This window comes from Felis catus, chromosome B2 (genome assembly GCF_018350175.1).
Source record: "Felis catus isolate Fca126 chromosome B2, F.catus_Fca126_mat1.0, whole genome shotgun sequence".
NCBI lineage: Eukaryota > Metazoa > Chordata > Mammalia > Carnivora > Felidae > Felis > Felis catus.
In genome coordinates, this window is record NC_058372.1 from 9,159,710 (window position 1) to 9,180,052 (window position 20,343).

A 20,343-nucleotide genomic window follows, 5' to 3' on the forward strand; every position below is an offset into this window, starting at 1 on the left:
GTTCACGAGTCCCCATCCCTGGCAGGATTCAAGCAGAGGCTGTATGATGATGGTGCCTGTCTTCAGGAACTACACCCTTCCTTTCCTGACGTCCCTACACGCATGTCCTGAGTTCTGTTTCGTGTCCAGCTGCCACTCCACGTGATTCTTGTTTTAGTATTAATTGCCAAATAAGTCAGTGGTTTGAGGAGCAAAGTTTCTCAGTAGGCATTTAAAGATCATGAGAGCCCAGGATGTCTGGGGCTCAGTTGGGTGAGCATCTGAACCTTGATTTTGGCTCAAGGTCATGATCACAGGGTCGTGGGTTAGAGCTCCGTGTCAGGCTCTGTGCTGAGTGTGGAGCCTGCCCGAGACTCTCTTTCTCTCTCTCTCTTCTTTCTCCAGCTCTTACCCTCTCTCCCACTTGTGTTCTCTCTCTTTTTAAAATAAAATTAAAAGAAAAAAGATCATAAGATCTCTAAATGTTAAGCAGTAGAGGAACAGATTAAATTATGCTATTTAATGGAACCATATACAAATATTAGAAGGAAGGCAGATTGAAAGATATCTATCACACTGAGTAAAAGCAAGTTGCTGAACAGCATGTATATTATGATCCTATCTCCCATTTAAATTAAAAAAAAATCAATATGCTCTTTCTTTCTCTCTCTGTCTTTAGTTCTGGAATGATAGTTACCAAAATGTAGCTAGTGGTCTCATCCCAGTGGCCTTGACCCTCAAAATAATCATCCAGATTATTGGGAAGGGTGAAGGAAACTTTAAAATTTTACATCTGTGTGTGTGTGTGTGTGTGTGTGTGTGTTTAACAGCCCTAGTATTTTGGCATTTAAAATCTATAAAAGGAAAGAGCTTCAAGACCCATAGGGATGACGTAGTTGTGCAAGATGACGGGTGATGTGGCGGTTACTTTGTGGCTCACCCAGTTGTGAACCCAATAGGGTTGCAGAGGAAGATGTCAGAAGAGGAAGAAGACGGGGCTGTTATGCACTTGGAGTTTTGAGTATCTTGGCAAATGGGACTACTTTTGACAGGAATGAGGAAACTGGAAATAGAGGTTGACTTACAATGTGACTTCTGCTTGGGCCACGTTGAGATGAGAGCAGGAGTTCAAAATGGACATGTCCTGAAGGGAAAGCGAGCTGTGAGCTATCAGAGCTGAGAAGTTGGAGGTTTGGAGATCACTGGCATCTGGGGGCAGATGAAGCCAGAAAAGGTGTGAACTTGGGGGCGGGCAGAGGGGGTGACCTGAGACCACAGAGACCTAGTTTGCCCTGGCGAGTGATCCTGCTGAGCACCGTGCACATTGGGGAGCCAGGAAAAGGTAATTGAGCCGAGTAGCTTGGAGATGGGGGAGGGGCGGGGGAGGGTGTTACAGGGGCCCGAGGTGGGAGGAAATGGATGTCTGTGTAGACCACTCAAGAGAGAAGTCTGGGGACTTTGAAGAAGAGAGACAAGAAACAATGGCGGGAAGGATCAAGGGGAGTTTGGTTTTGTTTTTTAAGACAGAGGGGAGTTGTCCTTGTTTGAAGACAGCAGTGAAGTCGAAACCTGGGGAGAAGAAGCTGACAGACGTGGTGGTGCAGAGTGGACTGAATCTCGGGAGGGATGAGGTCAAACCCCTGGTCAGCTGAGGACCCCGAGAGAAGGTCCGCTCTCCACCCAGGAGATAGGGATGGACTTGACTCGCTTCAGCGTGGAGATGGGAAGAAGGTGGGGTGCCCCTGCTGAATAGCCTTGGCTTTGGATTTGGGGTGAAAATGTGGAAACTAATTTATCGGTGTTTATTGTTCAGAAAGAGTGAAGTGGATGGGAGCTTCAAAAGGTTGGGATTGGGCTCAGTGTGTCCGAAAGGCACATCCAGCGGGCCTAAGGCATCCGCGGTGGTTCAGAGTGTCCGTGGTCTGCGGCACTCATTCCTAACCAACAGTCACCATCAGAACCATCTGGGTGGCTTTTGAAACCCAGGGATGCCTGGGTCCCACCCTTGATCTTTCGGAGTCAGAATTTCCTAAGAAGTCCTCGTCTGGGACTCTTAGGAATTTAAAGATTCCACGTACCGTTCAGGAGCTGTTGGGGAGGCTGCCTTGAGGAAGAAGCGTGACTTTCCAGAGCATAAATAGCCTTGAGTACTGTGTGAAGGCTCGTCTGAGCATTGGCTCCTTGAGGGACTTGTGAAGTTTTGCGCACTTGGGAATTTCAGTCTCCCCTGGTGATCGGGCAACTTACTATTTCTCAGGCAGAGCCAGCCTTCGTATGTGCGGGTATGCGTGTGTTTACTGTTCTTAGCCTGGCGTGTCTCCTTCCAACTCAACCCCAAGGCGTGTCTGAATACCCCCCGAGTCCTTTTTCTCTGGGTGTTCTTCAGGTTCTCAGGGTGGCCTCTTATGCTCCATATGGTGTTCCCATTTCACTTTTAAATGTAGGAAGAAAACCAGCGTTCTGTTAAGTTTCTTCCTTTCTTGCCCTGACCAATGGAAATGATTCTGTTTCTGCTTATTGCTTTGTATGAATTAATCCAAGAGTCTCCCTCTTAGTGATGTGACTCTCTTTTCTTTCTTCTCGTCTGCGTTGGAGATGGAGGTTGCTGAGTCTCTTCTGGTTTTGGACGTTATTTTAAATTTGTAAAAATAGGAATCTGGAACTGTTTTCACAGGAGAAGTGAGAAGGAGAGGGGTGCTCTGCAGGACCCCGGAGCAAGCAGAGACTCAACCTGGAGAACACTTCCCATTAAGTGTGCATGGAGGAGCCATTTGGCCGTGTGCAAAAAATATGTTACATATAATTTTGTCATGGGATTTTCAGAATTATCCTAATGACAATCTTATTCCCGTCCTCATTTGGTAGACCAGAGCTAGGCTCATTGAGATTAGATCACTTGCCCAAGGACACCCAGCTAGCTAGTGGCAGAACTGGTTGTCTCATACCAATGTCTGTGCGCTTTCCCCTGTGACATGGTTACTACCTTGTTCGTGTCTTCAGAATTAATAAGTTGTGCCCACAATAAGAAGGCTAGGCCTTTGGGCCTTTGAATTAAATGGTTATTGCAAATGGAGTTGCTGGTGTTGAAACATTCCAGACGCCCTAGAAATCCTGTCTTATGTCCTTGGGAGGACTTTATGGTTGATATCTGAAATGAGCAAAATGTGATGGCCAGAGATGTTTCAGAGGAATAAACATAGGTTATTTTTATCCCGAAGATGTTTAAGTTTGAAGTCAATGTTTCCAAACAACTTGGTAAATAGTTTTATAACCATGTTTACACGTCGCAAGGTTTTGCTGAAAGCTGAATGGCTTCTCCTTTTCTTTCCACATTTCCAAATGTGGAACTCGTTCATTAACTAGAAATCGATCATTGGGAATAACTCTAGTCTCTGTGGTTTTCTTCTCAATTTCTGGTTAGTTTATTTACTTTCAGAAGTCAGTGACTTTTTTCTCATGTGGTTTTCTTAAGTCCCAGACCCAGTTAGAGTTTAAACCCCTTTACGATGTGCCTTTGATAGAATATTCTTGTTTGTGCTCCTTCTTCAAGGGCTGCCCCAGGGCCCTGACTCAAAGCCATGGGAGTTTAGGCTGGTGTCTGTGAGTCCTGATTCAGGCCAGTGGCCAGCCGGGGAAGAGCTTGTGCAGTAAACTTATTCCAAACATCAAGCTGTTATCTTTCCACATAGTCCCACTACAGCCTGCCTCCTCCTCTCTGTCTTCCCTCCTCCTTTACTTCCCCCTTCCCTCCCCACCCCTCCCCTCCCCTCCCCTCCTTAGCCTCTCTTTCTGTTTCTCATTCCCTCACCCTGGGTTTTAGGAATGGTGACGAAAATCAGGGCACATGGGTTTTTAAGTGCTTAGGACTGGAGAGTGAGAACAATAGGAATGGGACCAGAACCACCACTGAAAATGGACTACCTGCTTGTGCAGCCACTATGGAGAGCAGAATGGAGATTTCTCAGAATCCTAAAAATAGAGCTACTCTGTGATCCAGCAATCCCTTTTCCAAGTATATACCCAGAGGAAATCAAATCACTATCTGGAAGAGATAACTGCACCCCCATGTTCATTGTGGCGTTATTCATAATAGCCAAGACATGGAAACAACCAAGGTGTCCATTGATGGATGAATGGATAATGATTATATATATACACACACACACACACACACACACACACACACACGTATATATATATTCCACTGTAAAGATACATACAGTGGAATATTATCCCCCCAAAAGAGAAGGAAATCCTGCCATTTGTGACAACATGGATGAATGTTGAGGACACTCTGCTAGGGGAGATGAGTCGGACAAAGACGAATACTGTATGGTCTCACTTATATGCAAATCAAGAAAAGCTGATTTTGTCTTCAATCACATGGAAAAGCTTTTGATTCTTGTTCTGGGGGCAGGGAGGGGTGTGGTGAAGATAGAGTACCTGTGGGTGCTGAAGCTTCCAGCAAATTCCAGCCCTCTCACCCCCATTTCCTTCCTCCCAATCACTTATTGATGTGAAGCAGCAGGTGAAGGCAGGGAGCCAGGACTGAGCTGGGATTAACTGCCTGGGACGCCTTGGGCAGGTTACCGCTCTTTCTCTGTTGGGCACTGTCCTAGGTGCTAGGCTTACAAAGATGAGTAAAACTTCCTCTTTGCCTGTAGAGAACTCAAACTTAGCCAGAATATGGGCCCACAAACAAATAATTACAGACACGTGGGGGCTGCTTACCATCTAGCGATTGAGGCCCGGCCATCAGCCTTGGCTAAGTGACGAGGGTCCTGCTTTCCAGTGGGGGCGTTGCCTTGTCTGCCTTTCTGCCAGCATGGGCTTCTAACCCTGGGTTGCTGCTAGCTAGTCTCTGTCCACTTCTTGTGGATGGCTTCACTGCAGACAGTGTCCCATCCTCCTCCTGTCCCTGCAAGATGACCGTCTGCAGGATGACCGGGGATGCTGTGATCATCAGGCCCGGCTTTTGCCGGCCAGGCTGGACTTCCTGTCAGTGCCAGCACCTGAACAGCCCCCTAGCACGCCCTCACCGGTGGCCCTCTTCCTGCACATCTTGCTGTGAGTTACTGGCTGGAGACCCCCGGCGTTCCTAAAGTACCTTTCAATTTTAGGGCAAGTAATGGCAAAGGTTTTGGAGCCGGGTGGCAAGCCTTTTGGGGAACAGCAATAACTTGGTGGAGTCACAGCTCTTCAGGGTCCTGTTCTTAACTTTGCTAGTTAGTCTAGAGTCTTGATTTTTGTTGGGGTACTTAGACTTGATGGGACTCAGGGATGGACGCCAACCAAACAGAATACCTTTTTATCCGTTCACTGTGGCTAATACAATGGACACGCAGGGCAGAAATCCTGATGTTGGGTAGTCATTCCATTCACATCCCATGTAGGAAACTTTTCCTACAAATGGCAAGTATAATCAGAAGTAAAGGAAGTCAGTTGGGTGGGCATCATGGTCATGGTGATCGAACCATGTTAGTCAGATGGACCCAGTTGCATCATATTTGGTACCTGGGCTACCTAGTTGTGGTACCTGTTCACCCATAGCATATTCACGTACTCAAAAATTTTTTTCTTTTGTTAATAGAATCCTTGCAGACCTCCCCTTTCTGTAAACACATTATCTTTTCCGGGTAGGTCATAGTACCGTGGATTAAATTATTGTTTATTTTAGTTACATTCCAGCCTCAAGGACAGGGCTGCCTGCCAGATACCTTGAGTGAGAGAGTAACGAAGGGGAGCAGAGGACAGGGAATTCTCTTTGGCTGTAGTCATAGCCTCACCTCTCTGGAGAGGAGTGAATGATAAGGCCAGGGGACTTTCAACGACTGAAGAGTGCTGTAGGTCAACTTGTTTTGGTAAATGTCGCACCAGTCCTTTCCATTGTGTTTTCTGAGTTTTTCCTCCATCAATGATAACTTCTCCATTATGTTCCAGAGTTACAATAACGGTTGGGATATGAGGGTTCGTTCCATTTTCACGCCTTCCTATGGGCTGTGAATCAATTGAGAAATACTCCTAGGTCTCAGGCTGCTGGATATCAGCTTTGATACCGGGAAAGCTAAACTGGAGATGTCAGTATGGCTCTGGGGCTAACGAGAAGCTCCCACAAAACTGGATTGAGCTGATCTATCCCAGTGGCAAGTTGAGCAGCTGCCTGGGGGGCTTGCCCCATGGTGGGAAGAGGAGTGGAAGACCGAGCAGCCTTCGGGAAGGCATCTCAGGAGAGAGTCCAGACTCTGAAGGCACTGCTCCCTCCCTTCTAGGAAGCAAGGGTCCCCCTAGTGTCAATCATACCCTCCCTTGGGCAGACTGAGTGAGGGGAGGAGAAAATGGAGAGGGTTTCTGCCTAGTGTTCTAGCAAGGAAAAGTCTTTGATTATGTGTGGGCCCAGGGGGAAAGGTTATTGGCCTGGAAAGGCCAAAATGCATGGTGGGCATTTGACATGGGCCAGGATATTATGCCTCCTCTAGCTGAGACGGTCCTCTCCCTTTTTGGAGGCTCTGACAACACTTGTCTTTGGCGGAACTTGAGGAAGGCGTCACCACAGCAGTGGCCAGGGAGGCCTCTTTTGTCGCCAGAGTGTCACTCATAATTCATCTGCAGCAGCCACCCAGGCGGGAAATGCCCTCAACAGGCAAGTACTTTGGTGGCTGACAAGTAGGCAAGAGGCAAGGTTAATAAATCCACCTGGTTTCTATTTTTAGCATGCTGTTAGCACTGCCTAAAGCTGATTGGCCCGAGGTAATCCTTTGCTACTTTATTCTCTTTTATTTATTTATTTTTTTAAATTTTTTTTTCAACGTTTATTTATTTTTGGGACAGAGAGAGACAGAGCATGAACGGGGGAGGGGCAGAGAGAGAGGGAGACACAGAATCGGAAACAGGCTCCAGGCTCCGAGCCATCAGCCCAGAGCCTGACGCGGGGCTCGAACTCACGGACCGCGAGATCGTGACCTGGCTGAAGTCAGACGCTTAACTGACTGCGCCACCCAGGCGCCCCTACTTTATTCTCTTTTAATTATAGGTCTCATTAAACTCAGTTTTGGCTACATTAAACTTTAATTCTTAAATTTTAAGTTCCAGATATTTTATCGTTTTTGGTGTACCTGTAAGCGGGATTGTTTTCGTAATTTCTCTTTCTGCTGTTTCATTATTAGCGTGTGGGAGTGTGACAGGTTTGTGTACATTGATTTCATCTCTTGTGATCTTACTGAGTTCATTTATCAATTCTAATAGTTTTTTGGTGGAGTCTTTAGGGTTTTCTATATATAATAGTATGTCATTTGCAAATAGTGACCGTTTTACGTCTTCCTTACCAGTCTGGATGCCTTTTATTTCTTTCTGTTGTCTGATTGCTATGGTTAGGACTTCCAACACCATGTTGAGTAAAAGTGGTAAGAGTAGACATCCTTGCCTTGTTCCTGATGTCAGAGGAAAGACTCAGTTTTTCACCATTGAGTATGATGTTTGCTGTGGGTTTTTCATGTATGGCTTTTATTATGTTGAGATAAGTTCTCTCTAAACCTACTTTGCTCAGGAGCTTTGTCAAATGCTGTTTCTGAATCTATTGGAGTGATTGATAAATGGCTTTTATCCCTTCTCTTATTGATGTGATGTATCACGTTGATTGTTTTGCAAATATTAAACCATCCTTGTATCCCAGGAACAAATTCCACTTGATTGCGGTGTATGGTTTTTTAAAATGCATTGTTGGATTTGGTTTCCTGATATCTTATTGAGGATTTTTGTATCTATATTTATGAGAGATACTGTCCTGTAGTTCTCTTTTTTTGTGTGGCGTCTTTGTCTAGTTTTGGTATTAGGGTAATGTTGGCCTCATAAAATCAATTTGGGAGTTTTCTTTCCTCTTTTATTTTTTGGAACAGTTTGAGAAGAATAAGTATTTACTCTTTAAATGTTTAGTAAAATTTACCTGTGAAGCCATTTGGTCCTGGACTTTTGTATTTTGGGAGTTTTTTTTGATAACTGACTCAATTTCATTGCTGGTAATGGGTATGTTAGAATTTTCTATTCTTCCTGCTTTAGTTTTGGTAGGTTATATGTTCCTAGGAATTTATCCATTTCTTCTAAGTTGTCCAATTTGTTGGTATATAGGTTTTCATAATATTCTGTTACATTTGTATTTCTGTGGTGTTGGTTGTTATTTCTTCTCTTTCATTAGCAGTTTTGTTTATTTGGGTCCCCTGTTGTGCGCAGTCTCTCTCTCTCTCTCTCTCTCTCTTTTGATGAGTCTGGATAGAGATTTATCAATTTTGTTGATCTTTTCCAAGAACCATCTCCTGGTTTCATCGATCTACTCTGTTATTTTTTTAGTTTCTGTATCATTTCTTTCTGCTCTGATCCTTACTTTTTCCTTCCTTTTGCTGGGCTTGGTTTTGTTTATTCTTTTTGTAGCTCCTTTAGATGTAAAGTTGTTTGAGATTTTTCTTGCTTCTTGAGGTAGGCCTGTATAGCTATAAACTTCCCTCTTAGAACCACGTTTGCTGCATCCCAAAGATTTTGGACTGGTGTGTTTTGATTTTCATTTGTTTCCATGTAATTTTTTATTTCTTCTGTGATTTCTTGGTTGACCCATCCATTGTTTAGTAGCATATTATTTAACCTCCATGTATTTGTGCTCTTTCCAGAATTTTTCTTGGGGTTGATTTCTAGTTTCATAGCATTATGGTCAGAAACGATACATAGGAATAAGCCAAAGAGGTGAAAGATGTCTACTCTGAAAACTATAAAACACTGATGTAAAAAATTCAAGATGATGCAAAGAAATGGAAAGACATTCCATGCTCATGGGTTGGAAGAACAAATATTGTAAAATGTCTATACTACTCAAAGCAGCCTACACATTTAATGGAATCCCTATCAAAATACCAACAGCATTCTTCACAGAACTAGAACAAGCAATCGGAAACTTTGTGTGGAATGAAAAAAGACCTTGAAAGACCTTCAAGCAATCTTGAAAAAGAAAAACACAACTGGAGGTATCACAATTCCAGATTTTAAGTTGTATTACAAAATGGTAGTAATTAAAACAGTGTGGTACTGTCGTAACAATGGACACATAAATTAATGGAATAATTAATTTATGTGCCTGGGTGGCTCAGTCAGTTGAGCACCTGACTCTTGATTTCAGCTCAGGTCATGATCCCAGGGTCGTGGGATTGTGCGCTGGGCTCCGCACTAAGGGTGTATGTAGCCTGCTTCAGATTCTCTCTCTCCCTCTGCCCTTCTCCTCTGCTTGCTCTCTCTAAAAAAACAAAAACAACAAAAAACAAGTGACATATATATAATGGAATGTTACGTAGCCATAAAAAAGAATGAAATCTTGCCATTTGCAACAACATGTATGGAGCTAGAGAGTATTCTGCTCAGTGAAATAAGTCAGTCAGAGAAAGACAAATACCCTATGATTTCACTCTTAGGTAGAATTTAAGAAACAAAACAAATGAGCAAAGGAAAAAAAAAAAGAGACAAACCAAGAAACAGACTCCTAACTCTAGAGAACAAACTGATGGTTACCAGAGGGGAGGTGGGTAGGGGGATGGATGAAATAGGGGATGGGGAGTAAAGAGTACACTTATCATGATGAGAGACAACAACCACCACAACCGCAAAAAAACAAAACCAAAAAAAAAAAAAAACCAAAAAACCCTCACTTGCAAGCCATCAGGGATTCTGGGACTTTTGAGCATTAGCTCCCCATTCTCCTGGGTGGTGCCATACCAATAAATTACCTTTCTTCACTGCAAAAAAAAAAAAAAAAGTTCTAATGAAGCCTTTCTATACCTCTAATTTGAAAACCTTTTATGAGTTTACATAAGAGATGCCATTTATTAAATGAAGTTTTCATTAAATTCACTTGTCCATGGATATACTCTATGTTTTGAAATGGAAAAAAAAAACAACCCAAATAATTGGTATTTGTAAAATGGTAGGAGGGAGAGTGGGTGCCATATTTACAGGCCAGAAATTCACACCATGTTTAAGGCAATTCAGGGTGGAATTTTGTTGGCAGATACACCAAGTACAGACAACTCTTGAGTTTCGTTAGCAAAAAAACTAGAGGAGCCGATTCTGTGACGGTGGGAGAGTGGGGTGTACACCATCCACAGCCAGTGGTGTTCATTGGAGCAGGAAGAGGTTAGGGAGCTGCCCCTGAGGGTGTGTCTGAGAGTGTGTGCTGGGGTGTCTCAGAGAGATGATGGGAGTGAACAAAGAAGGAATATTGCAGGGCCGTGTGGGGAATGATGGACAGGTCATCTGGGGAGACCAAGGGTAGTGGGATGTGGTTGGGAGAGGACTATGGGGGAAAGCTGAAGTGGGTTGGAGGACATCAGTTTACCTCGGAGGTTTGTTGAGACAGCCCAAGGAGTGTGTTTTCTGGGCAATGCAGAGGTCAACTGGGTAAGGCTCCTTTGTTCAAGGAGGACACAGTCTACTAGCAGAGATGACCCGTCCACAGATACTTTGGCCACAACACACGCCGTGGTGGGTGCAGTTGGCCAGCATGAGCCGATTGCCGTGGCTGCCAGAGGGAGGGTGAGATCCTATATCTATCTATGTCTATATCTGTATCTCTATCTGTATCTATATCTATATCTGTATCTATATCTATATATCTATAATAATTTTTTTTTAATCCAACTCTTGGCAGGTGCCTTTTACCAACTGGACACCCAGTGTATGTTTGGCGAGCTGAACTTGGAGGAAGAGTGGCTGGTGGGATAACCTTGCACCACCCAGTACCATTTATGAATTTCCCATGCTGTCTTGTGTGGTTACCAGTGAGTTCACATGAAGTAAATCAGTTAATCATTAGCTGGCAGGTGCCAATCTGCCTGCTCTCTTTGGCTAAGTCATTTGGTCACAGCCAAGGCATTATTAATGTTTATAAGAATTTCTGAGTTAGATCCTAAAAAAAAAAAGAATTTCTGAGTTAGAAGGGAACTCATGGATCATTGATATGACCTCCCGATGGCACCAGTTAGAAACTTATTAGGTCCTCAGTGATGACAGGAGTGGCCTGATGTTCCACAGGTAACGGATGTTGCTGTATCCCACGTTGAACCTGTCACAGAGCTAGGCAGCGTTCAGCCCAGGGTTGGGGAATGGACAGCCTGACTCTGATGCCGGGTGCACTTGGAAGGGCCATCACATCTAAAATGACTATTAAGTTTTAAATACTTACTTCCCAGAACTCTGTGATGCTTTTCTAACCCTGGCGTGTTTTTGTGGCATTAGCTACTTGCTAAAGATTGCAGCGATGGACTCTTCATAGTAGTAGGTAGCCAGAGCAAGACCAGCTTTTTCTCTAGAGGCAGATGGTGTCATTTGCGGTGGCCTAGAAGTCGATTCATCGAATAAGCAAGTCATGACTGTGTGCGCGTTATGTGCAGATTTTAGGAACTTCCCTGTTTCATTATGCATGGGTACCCTTCAGCCTCCTCTTCCCCATAGAATTTATACCCTCGAGAACTGGTGGCAACAGGCAGTAACTTCTGCCTTGTAGTGTGGAATGGTGCAATTCACATGGGAAACAGAACAGAAAAACCACAACAGGTGAAAGGAAGTGGCATCTTGGCTTAATGGGGTTGCAAAGTGAGTAGATTTCCTTTTTAAAGTTTACACCATTGCAAAAACTAAAGTATATACTCTATAGGACTGGGAGGTTATACATAAAACCCAAAGGACATTTCCCTCCAAATTGAGATAGAATCCCTTTAATGCTTAACTGTGCGCTCGCAGGACGTGAGTCTCCTGAGTGGCACTCCATGCCAGCTAATCTGCCCAGCTGTCATTCCTGCCATCAGGGACTTAGAGAATCTGGTATCAGAGGGAAGAGAAGGAGGGAAGTGAGGTGGCATGGTAGAGGTGGGGGCAGGTCAGTTGCACTTGGAGGGAACAAAACAAAAATGAGAAAATGTGAAGTTTTAGCGATAGCAGGCATTTTAGGGTAATTAGAAACATTTGCCAAGTTTTGTGAAAAACCATTGTGGTTCCTTTATTGTCCATATCTACATAGCGTGGTGGATTTTTTAAAATAGATGTATTTGAGAGCTTCTGGGTGGCTCAGTCTCTTAAGCATCCGACTTCAGCTCAGGTCATGGTTGGTGAGTTCAAGCGCTGCGTCTGGCTCTGTGCTGACAGCTCGGAGCCTGGAGCCTGCTTGGGATTCTGTGTCTCCCTCTCTCTCTTCCCCTCCCCCGCTCATGCTCTGTCTCTTTCTCCTCAAAATTAACAAAGAAATTCAAATAGATGTATTGGTTATTAGAGTATCCCAAGGCAGGGATACTGTTTGCCACTTAAAATAATGAAGCAGGAGAAAATATTTAAGTTCTGAAGTTCAGAGGCCAGCTGCCCTGGAGAAAGGTGACTTTTTAATTGTTGAAAGACCAGCTGTTAGGGTCTTTCTTAGTGTTTTCATCTGGATGGTGACTGTGGGCAGGTAATCCTTGATGGCAGGTTAGACGGTTAAAAACCGTCTTTTTTAGTGTTTCTAATATGTATGAAATAACTTGGTTAAACTGTCCAGTTCAGCCCGTCTTTAAAATTAGTAATTATGAGGCCAGGCCTCTCATGTCCTTCAGGTTGTATTTTCTGTTTAAATCCTCACCTTTGAAAAAATTACCTGTTTCTAAAAAAATAAATGAATAAAGCTATTTCTGAAGTAAAAATAATTAATAATAAGCCCTTAGTCCTTAGATAGCTTTTGTCAGAGCTATTCTAAATATTGATTTTTACATATATTAATTCATTAAAACCTCACAATTACCCTAAGTGGTAGGGTTATGTCTATTACGTAGATGAAGACAGTAGTAAGCAGTGTGTGAGTCCAAAATTTGGATCTTGGCTGTGCTTTCTACCACAGTACTGCAGCATAGTTTTGAAAACATTTTTTACTTAACAGCAATTTTTTTAATGTTTATTTATACTTAGAGAGAGAGAGAGAGAGAGAGAGAGAGAGATTGGGGGAGGGTCAGAGAGAGGGAGACACAGAATCTAAAGCGGGCTCCAGGCTCCGAGCAGTCAGCACAGAGCCCGAGGCGGGGCTTGAGCCCATGAACCGTGAGATCATGACCTGAGCCGAAGGCGGACGTTGAACCAGCCGAGCCACCCAGGTGCCCCAACACTGCAGCGTATTAATCCTAAAACAAAACCAAAAACTCAACATGCCCTCACAACCCAGCTCCAAAGAACTCTTTGCGGACAACCCTTACAGTGCTGTAGGGCTGCTTAAAATGTGTTGCAAGTGAATATGTGTTTTTCAGCAGGTAGTATTTTTTTCTAGACTTTCTTTTGTAAAGGAAAATAAAAATTTCATGGAAGAGCCTGAACTTAAAATTCTCTACTTAAGAGGAACCAAACAGTGTCTTGTGCTAAAGATAGTTTCTCGCCTTGGGCCTTTCTCACTATATTACTTTCATTGATTAAGGAAAAGTGTTTTGGGGCCTCTTAAAGGGAACCGGCTGTTAGGGGAGGGGACGGTGTTTTGATACTCTGTTTCCCCTGCTTGCCTATGGAAGTCTTCATTCTGTGTTTCAGAACTTAAGGACAGTGGTTTTGCTGTAACTCTCTCGACTGTCTTAGTAAATAATCTATCCAGGGTGAACTAATTTGCCTCTCTTGGATATTACCACCTCTTTCCTGCCATGCACCCATCATGTCAGACAGGAAAATGGAAATTCAAGGACTTTTATTTTATTTTAACTTTTAAAAGTTTATTTATTTGGAGAGAGAGAGTGTGTGCAAGCAGGGGGAGGGACAGAGAGACAGAGGGAGAGAGAGGATCCCAAGCAGGCTCTACACTGTCAGCAAGGAGCCTGACGTGGGGCTTGATCCCACCAACTGTGAGATCGTGACCTGAGCCGAGATCAAGAGTCAGATGTTTAACTGACAGAGCCTCCCCGGCGCCCTCGATCTTATTTTTATTCTGTGTGGGTCCTGTGAGTGGAACTGTTTACAGGTACCCGTGATTTCTTGAAGCTACTCATGAGAAGGAGCTCTTCCTTCCTGAGCCCGATTCACCAGGCTGCCCGCAGCAGTGTAGTTGTGCTGTGCGCGAGTCCAGCCACAGCAGTGGCTGTCTGGAGTGTCTATAGATTGGTGGCCTGGGCACCGGGCGCCTGATACTTTATTTTCCCCACTTCCCCCTCTGGTGTCTTCGTTTGTCTCCACACGTACCCACCAGCTTTGCACTGTATCCTGAAGGTCACCTTTTATCTGTGACAAGAGTAAGTGTAACCCCACCACCTGGAGGACGTGGTCCCCTGACATCCAGGTGTGCTGCACATACATATACGTATTCCTTGGATCACGATGAATCTGGAATGTACCATAAGAGTTGCAGTTAGTGCCATCACAGATTTGTTTAGTTAGTGTGCTAGCATTTTTTAAAATGTATTTTTTTAACATTTATTGTTGAGAGAGAGAGAGAGAGACAGAGCTCAAGTGGGAGAGGGGCAGAGAGAGAGAGGGAGACACAGAATCCGAAGCGGGCTCCAGGCTCTGAGCTGTCAGCACAGAGCCCGACGCAGGGCTCGAACCCATGAACCACAAGATCGTGACCTGAGCCGAAGTCAGACGCTTAACTGACTGAGCCACCCACACGCCCCAGTGTGTTATCATTTTTAAAGGTTCCTTCAAACCCTGTATTTTATGTAAAACATATAAACCTTTACAGAAAACCCAACAGTTACTATTAGTCGCGCTTTCATCAGAGTTCATAGAGGCCCCAGTAATGCCTGGCTCAAGGTCATTGGGGTCAGCCAGGCAGCCTCTGGAGCTTGGCCCATGGGACGAGGAAGGCAGCGGCTTCACCTCTGTCTGGTCCACGCTGTGTTTGCAGAGGGCTGTCCCTTGAGCATTGAGAAGAGGTGGGTGGAATGGTAAGAGCACCAGGGTAGAATTGTCTTGGCTTTTCAACTCTAGAGGAAAAAAAAAAAAAAAAAAAAGAAACAGTCTTCCAGTCAGTAAAGCCTGGATATAATTTTGCCGTTACCCAAATAGCACGTGACCTACCGTAAAGCAACAGGAACTAGCTGGGATCGTTCTTTGGAGCCCCCAGTCGTGGGTGCCACCGAGCGATGCCTGTTGCAGCTGAGCAGTCCCCCTTTCTCCCTTAGATTTATTTCAGTTTTCTTCTTTATGTATTTTTCCATTCACGTATTCTACAGAGATGAAATACTTACGTGCCAGGCACTGTACTGGGTGCCAGGATCCAAGGGGTAACAAGGCAGTAGGTTTCTGTCCACGAGACCCTCACATTCTATTGGAAGAACAATTAGAGATTTTGGTCAAGAGTCTCAATTGTGCCGTCGATTCTGATATCTCATCTGAGTTCTGTAGTGGCATCGTAAGAAGCGACTGTTACGGTATCCTTTGTGTCTTTTCCCTTCTTATTTATTTCCTTTCCCCAACATTTTTGTCTTTATCATTTCTCTGTATTTTAAACCCAGGATTTCCAAAATATTTACTGGCGCTGTCTAGCTCTGTGCAGAGTACTTAGACTTCAACAGTTGTCTGATCTCTGTCTGTCTCTTTCTAAGTCAAGCAGAGTTTTAAATCTCCTTCATGTCCTCCTGTTTGTGAACAGCCAAATGTATTTTGACTCTATTTCAGATATTTTCCAAAATCAGCCATTAATCATTTCGGGTGACATGTTTCCATTAAGTCGTAGTATGTTGTAAAAACCTGTTTCAATCTCTGTGATTGTTTTATGGAATTTTAAGATTTAAATTTTAGATGAACTTTCAGAAGTATTTTGCTTCTGTGGGAGCCGAGGTCTAGAAAATACTAGCTTTCTATACTCAGAGACTCTAAAGTTCCAATTTTGTGTGACATGGGGAGGAACGTGCGTTTTCTTCAGAGTCCCTCTGAGGAAGCTAAACCATGTTCATATATTTCTGCCCTTTTTGCCTGCCCCTCCTATGTTTTTATGTATCTTTTTATGTTGAAATGTTTGTTTAATACACTACTGATGATCTGTATGCATATATCAAGGTCATATATGCATATGTGTATTTTACACTTAGGTGTTTACAGGACTTTTTATTGTCGTTTGCCTTTGACTTTTTTTGGAACTGAAACTTAGGCGCAGAGGGCACTTGCTAACTAAGATTTAGAAAGGTGAATAAGGCTGACTTCGTGTTCTGTTTGGTAGTAAGAGCAAAAGTGGAGAAGGCAAGGCCATAGACATTTCTTCGATTTTCATAGGTAGAACAGCCATCTTTAGGAATCAGTTTTTCGTAGTAGTTGAGACCACAGCATATTTATTATCTTCTCTTTTGTTTTTCTTGTGTTAAAGAATGTAAAAGAGTTTCCTGCTGTCGGTGATGCTGCTGGGTTTGGATTAAGAGGTTTAACTATATTGTTTCCCATTGCAGTTGGGGGTGAAGGTTAGATTTGGGAGAGACCATCGGTGTGGATTGTATCAATCACATCTAAATCGTTGTACATGAAATAACTTCGATTATTTAAAGAAGTAACACTTGGAACTCTTGAAGGCTCCAAAACAGTCTGTTCTTGCATCTGAAAATGTCTTTCAGTAAACATTTTCTGAATGCCTAGCAGAGGTCTGAAACTATGTTCCTTATAGAATAAAGAGTAAACATAGTCTCCAGAGCCTTCTCTTACCTCTTCTCTGCCCTGCGTTTCTTTATCCACCTTTTCTTATTCTCCTGACATGCTGACCACTTAACTCCTTGCCCTTAGCATGCCATTCATTCATTCATTCATTGCACTATAGAGAACCTAATATATAGCAGGCGCTGTGTGTACATTGATCAAAAGGATAGATGTGTCCTTCTCGAAGCTATTGGTCCAGTAATAACAGAGCACGAGGAGTGATGTGATTGCAGAAGCTGAAGGTGCCGTGGGAGCAGCAGAAGGGAAGGCTTTCTGGAGGAGGTGACCTCTAAGCTGAGATCCGAAGGACTGAGGAGTTGGGCAAGGTCAGAGGCAGGGAGATTAGTAAATGGCTGTTGAAGTTGTCCAGGTGAAATGAATGGTAGTCTGAATTAAGGTGGATGTGGAGAGGGGAACGAATGGATTAAAGATAGATTTATGAGGTAGAATTAATAGAGTGAGGAGATTGATTCTATTTGGAGGGTATGTAAGAGAGAGGTGGAGTTCTCTGGTTTCTGGCCTGAACAGTTGGGTGGTCGAAGGGTCCCACCCTTAGATCAGAGACCTAGCAAGAGGAATTGATGGAGGGGGCAGGTGATGAGCTCTGTTGGGAGCTTACGGAAATTTAGGTGTTTGTGGCTTAGCTAAGCGTTGATTCCAGTAGGCGTGGGGTGTCTGTCTGTGATTTCAGGGGGGCACATCTGGGCTGGAGAAAAAGATTTGGAAGTCATCAGCTGGTATTGGAGGCACAGGAATGAGAGCGGCCCCTTGGCATATAATGTGGCATGAGAAGAAAAGCTGGCCTGGGATGGCCCCCCGAAGGGCACCATTTTAGCACGAATGGGCAACAGGGGAGCAGCTCTCAGGAAGGAGGTAAGGAGTGATCAGAAAGGTACAGACAACCAAGAGAATGTGGTGGTAGGGAGTCAAGAAGAAAGAGCATAGAGGGGCGTGTGGGTGGCTCAGTCACTTGAGCCTCCGACCTCAGCTCAGGTCATGATCTTGTGGTTTGTGGGTTCGAGCCCCACGTCATGCTCTGTGCTGACAGCTCAGAGCCTGGAGCCTGCTTCAGATTCTGTGTCTCCCTCTCTCTCTGCGCCTCCCCAGCTTGCACTCTGTCTCTCCGTCTCTCAAAAATAAATAAACATTGAAAAAAATAAAAAATAAATAAAAAAAGAAGAAAGGCCATGAAGTACAAGTGCCAAATGTACTCCAGGTAGACAAAGACTGGATGTGGTTCCTTGGCTTTGACAAACAAGGACATGGTGGTGACTTGGGCAAGCAGTTGTGGAGTGTTAGGGATATGGCATGGTTTATGGCATGATGGGGAGGTTACAATTGGAGGGTGATTTTAGGGATTCTTTGGAGTTTAATTTTTAAAATAAATTCCCTTTCCCCTCCTTTACTTCTATGAATGTATAGGTGGAAGAATTAATAGGCACCAAAGAAAAGCTTGCTGACTACTTGAAAAATATTTTTTAACCTACAGCTGGCGATTTGTTTCCTACCTTTGAAAACTGTGTATAGTTTGCTGTTGAGTAGGCTAAGGTATTGCGGTTGTTTTTTAAGTAGGATGCATGGTTTCTTTGACTCTCAGTCCACATTGGAGTTTCCCTTTTGTTACAAACACATATTCTAGAGAACATGATTACATAATAGGAGCTGAAAATAGCTTCATTCCTGGGGACCAGGCAAAATCACAGATTTTCCTCTTATCATGGTCCCCCGTTATACAAGGGCCAGCAGCCCTTGCGGCTCTCCACTCTTGGAATTGTGATATCTGTGTTGTATCCCCTGTGGCCCCACAAGGTCTCTGTTTTGTAAAAGGTAAATGGTGATGTCTTCTATTTTCGGTGTAAACTAAATGAAAAAAATTAATTCTGTCGTGCGACTTTGGAGAATTGCATAACACGCTCAGATAATTGGTCACACCCTAGGGTATTGCATAAGAAAATACATACAGTCCTGGTTCTGCATTTTCCATTGTCCCCATAGATCTTGCTCAGAGTAGCATCTAAATAGCAAGTAGTATTATGGGTGACAGCAAAGTGTCCATGTCTATGGAGGGTATCGTCTTTAGAGTGGTAAAGTTGTTACTTAAGTCCACCAGGAAAGAAGTTGTTCAAGTCAGGTTTTTGTGTGTGTGTGTGTAGGGGGCAACATAGGTTGTTGGGGAGAGAGGCAAGTTGGGAATCTGTTTCCTTCTCTCGCGTTAAATAACCTTATTTAACCTCCCCACTTTGCCCACTGGGAAAACACTGATGCTATTTGTACTTACTGCCTCCTTAGTGACGTGAAACAACCAAATGCAACATGTGCGTGTACGCGTGCATGCGTGTGGGTACAGTTACTGTTTTCTAAGAAAGGTGACACGATGGTATCCTATGATTGACTCATGCTCCATGCTGATTGGGCTTATGTCTCTTAATTCTATTTTGAATGTATGCCTAAGAATTTTATTTATTTATTTATTTATTTATTTTTTTAATTTTTTTTTTCAACGTTTATTTATTTTTGGGACAGAGAGAGACAGAGCATGAACGGGGGAGGGGCAGAGAGAGAGAGGGAGACACAGAATCGGAAACAGGCTCCAGGCTCTGAGCCAGCAGCCCAGAGCCCGACGCGGGGCTCGAACTCCCGGACCGCAAGATCGTGACCTGGCTGAAGTCGGACGCTTAACCGACTGCACCACCCAGGCACCCCAAGAATTTTAAAATAAATAATGAGATTCGAAAAAAATGTGAATTTGATTCTTTTTTTTTGAGAGAGAGAGAGAGAGAGAGAGAGAGAGAGAGAGAGACAGAGCATGAGCAGGGGTGGGGCAGAGAGAGAGGGAGACACAGAATCCGAAGCAGGCTCCAGGCTCCAAGCTGTCAGCACAGGGCCCGATGCGGGGCTGGAACCCACGAACTGTGAGATGGTGACCTGAGCTGAAGTTGGATGTTTGACTGAGCCACCCAGGCGCCCTAAAAGAATGGGCTAATTGTGTTTTTCATCTGGGAAAGGTCTTTGACTATATAGGAGCATATTATGCATTTCATAGGCCATCAGTGATTTTTTGGGTGGGGGTGTTTCATCATTTCTATGCTTTCTACTAAAGGATGTGTAGAGAAATTGGTCAGCTATAGTTAGTACGTTTGAGCTTTTCTCCTTGCTACTGTGTTTGGAAACAGCTTGATGGGAAAAAAAAGAGATGATTAGTACGCACTGAGCATTTCATGCTGGACAGGCATTGTGCTAAATCACTTTACATGTATTAACTCACTTAATTGTATGAGGGGATCTGTATTATCATCCTCAGTTTTTGGAAGAATTTAAGACACAGGTTAAGTAACTTGGCTAAGGTGGTCCAGGTAGAGGTTAGAGTTAGGGTGGGATCTGTCTCCAGCAGTCTGACTTCACAGCTTGTGCTCTTTATGACTCTGTTCTGGCTCTCGTCACTGTTGATTAAATCTGTGTGCCTAATTCACCTGTATGAATTCATCTGTACTCTCCCTTTTTATAGCAAATAACTTAAAAATGTTAATCTGTTGGCCAATAAAGTCATTGGCCAAAGATCAATAATAAATGAAAAGGTGCTGAACTAGTAGTCAGGAAAGTGTAAATTGAATTACTACGATACCAGTGTTTTTCCATCTGATTGAAAAAATTAAACAGATTGACAGCATTCAGTGCCGGCTGGCAAGGGTGAGGGGTGAAGGACACATACACATATAT

The 20,343-nt window shown here is 43.7% G+C and overlaps 1 protein-coding gene across 7 annotated transcripts in view; it reads left to right on the top strand.

The window, feature by feature from the left end:
- The window catches only part of MBOAT1 (membrane bound O-acyltransferase domain containing 1), a 103,862-nt gene that overhangs the window by 21,025 nt on the left and 62,494 nt on the right, over nt 1-20,343 (top strand). Inside the window, exons 1-2 of one of the 7 annotated variants that reach the window (XM_045057063.1) lie at nt 8,911-8,984; nt 10,658-10,787. The exons of the other annotated variants lie outside the window; for them this stretch is intronic. Of the exons in view, the coding sequence (XP_044912998.1) occupies nt 8,926-8,984; nt 10,658-10,787 (189 nt within the window). The 5' untranslated portion in view covers nt 8,911-8,925. Of the gene's footprint in view, nt 1-8,910; nt 8,985-10,657; nt 10,788-20,343 lie in introns of those variants that run through there. 7 annotated transcript variants of the gene reach the window in all.